The sequence below is a fragment of the Engraulis encrasicolus genome, chromosome 11 (genome assembly GCF_034702125.1).
Source record: "Engraulis encrasicolus isolate BLACKSEA-1 chromosome 11, IST_EnEncr_1.0, whole genome shotgun sequence".
Classification (NCBI taxonomy): domain Eukaryota; kingdom Metazoa; phylum Chordata; class Actinopteri; order Clupeiformes; family Engraulidae; genus Engraulis; species Engraulis encrasicolus.
This window is the reverse complement of record NC_085867.1, coordinates 21,490,705-21,493,204: the sequence shown is the minus strand read 5'-3', so window position 1 is coordinate 21,493,204 and position 2,500 is coordinate 21,490,705. Positions and strand designations below refer to the sequence as shown.

General features: G+C 45.6%; 1 protein-coding gene across 1 annotated transcript in view; it reads right to left on the bottom strand.

Moving 5' to 3' along the window:
- LOC134458847 (uncharacterized) overlaps nucleotides 1–2,106 on the bottom strand; it is a 16,393-nt gene extending 14,287 nt beyond the window's left edge. The window contains exon 1 of the mRNA XM_063211250.1: nucleotides 2,026–2,106. Coding sequence (XP_063067320.1) covers nucleotides 2,026–2,098 — 73 coding nt within the window. The 5' untranslated portion in view covers nucleotides 2,099–2,106. The remainder of the gene's footprint in view (nucleotides 1–2,025) is intronic.
- Nucleotides 2,107–2,500: the final 394 nt, after the last annotated feature.

The window sequence follows — 2,500 nt, the reverse complement described above, 5'->3', positions numbered from 1 at the left end:
ACATTCAGCAGCAACAAAAATAAATATTATTTAGATTTTTTAATTTTGACCAGTGTCCCACAGCCTAGAATCACTGCAAGGAAACTCTCTCTAAGCATGAGTTGTTGTGCGAAAAGAGGTGGTGTTCAGAGAACTCTCTCTGTGTCTGATCTGGTATCACTAATTGGGTGAGATGTTGTGGGAAAAGAGATGTTCTTTGGGGAAAATATGACCTCAACGCTGATGGGATCAGAGATGCTGGGAGATGTTATGAGAGAACAGATTCTTTAAGGAACTCTCAACCCTGATCTGTACCAATAATCGCGTGAGCTCTCTTTCTTCAGGGGAACTCTCTCTAACCCCGATCTGTCTGGTTATCAGGCATCGCGTGCGATGTGAGAAAAGAGATGTTCTTTAGGGAACTGTCTCTAACCCTGATCTGGTTATCAGGGATGGCGTGAGGTGTCTGGAAGCTTCAGCCCCTGTTGTCCCTCGGCGGGCCTTCTCAGGTGGAAGCCTGGCCACTGTGAAGTGACACTCTGACAGATTAACTGTATCAATCCATTAGGGTTAAAGGGATTGGGTGTTAAGTCTCAAAGCCCTCATATATAGGGCTCTACACAGGCCCACTAATCCTTACCAAACTCTCTCATAAATATCACAAAAACAATCAGTGGAAATAATGGAGTAGATCAACACAGAGTCGCACAGGGTTTTTTTTTAAATATGGAGTGTTGTTTACATTTTTTATACAGCACCCAATAAATAGATTACCACATGGGTGTGTGTAATAGATGTGGCCTACGTGGTTAGGGAGGTGGTCTTGCAGAGGTCGCAGATTCAAATCCCAAACCAGTCAGGAGAAAGTGGGTGGATTAGTAAATAACTAATGCCCTCCCTTACCCTCATGTGTGGCTTAAGTGCCCTTGAAGAAGGCATCTAACCCTACATTGCTAGGGGGCTTTCTATGCTGTGGGCTCTTTGGATAAGAGCATCACATAAATGAAATGCAATAACCAAAACACCTCTCCTGCTATTCACCATCTTAACCAATGATTTAATTTAAGCATCACCATGATCGTGGCTCTGCATGATTTACAGTGCACTTTGATAAAGCAGTTGCCTTGAAATGCTCCATAATACTGAGCAAAGAAATATGCATAGATGTGATGGGAAGCCATTAGAAGGCATCTCCCCGTGAAAATTACACTCTGAATAGAAGCAGGGATAATAAGAACACAATGATCCAAGCCATTTGTGAATGATCGATGCCCCAGCTCTCCTCCGCAGTCAAAAGCGGGTGTGATGGCATTTGTTTCTCCAATAATCCAGTGGCTCCAGGACAGCACTTCAATACATCATTTGATTAATGTGACTCCAACCATGCAGTCCACTTGAAAAGGTACAGCCATGGTCTTAAGCCCAGATCAATACATCCCTCTCCTTTAATAAGACCCCCTTTTTTGCATCTATTGCTAGACACCACCATCCATTTATATTGGGAATATTTAATAATAACCAGACCTGCAAACTCGTCAAAGAAAAAAAGATGACAGTGTAGAGCGGGGTTTCTATTTCTATTCACGTGAATGACCTAATTGGAAAACGAGTTTGCAGGTATGAATACCTGATAAGCCCCTGTTGTGGATGTGTAAAAAATATTTCTGAGACGTGATGTGATGGGGACTGAGCTTGTTGTTAACCCTTTTGGCAACTCTTTGTTTGTATGTCAAATTTTAATTCCACCACTTGCCAGAAATACAGCATATTTTTCAGAGCTCAAACTATAACACTGATATCCGACAAAAAGATAAAACAAGCTGCTACACACAGACACATCACGCACCTTTCACATTTACATCAAACGGCAATTTCTTTGTTTTACGCGGCAAAGCACACTGTTAACTCCAAACCTGTACCATTGCTCCAAACTCACACTAACTCGCGCGCACATTCCATTCGCATTTCATTGTTGCCACACTCTCTCAGCCACCTGCTCTCGAGCCTCAACTCCAGTCATCTGAAGCTCGCTCGCCACTTACTCACCTTGTGAGGCGAACATCGCCACCGATGCCAAAGTAACTCCGAGCCCATAGATCAGCAGTGTCTGTAAAGTCATGGGTGCAGGCAGCGCTGGCGACAAACTGTCAGGGGCGCGCGGAGTAAAGGACGACGTACGCCCGTGCTCATCTGAGTTCCCGCCGGCGCGTAGTGACTATCTTCTCTGGAGCCAGAATGGCACGAGCCGTCAACTCCTCACCAACCCGGGAACGAGAACGTTACGCAGACGGAGCGCCTGACACAGCCTCCGCTCTGGCAGCAGGCACTGACGGGAGCGCAGCACATGAGTGAACACACAGGAGAAGTGAGAGAGAACCAACCTTCTTGAGGTGCCTGCGCACGTTCTAGTGAGGGGAGGCAAATTCCAGGCGCTCGTGGGTCTGTGTGTGGATGGAAGAATTGCGTCTCTTTTACCCTTCACTCTCGCTCACCTCTGTGGTTGAAAAACAAAGCCCTCTAC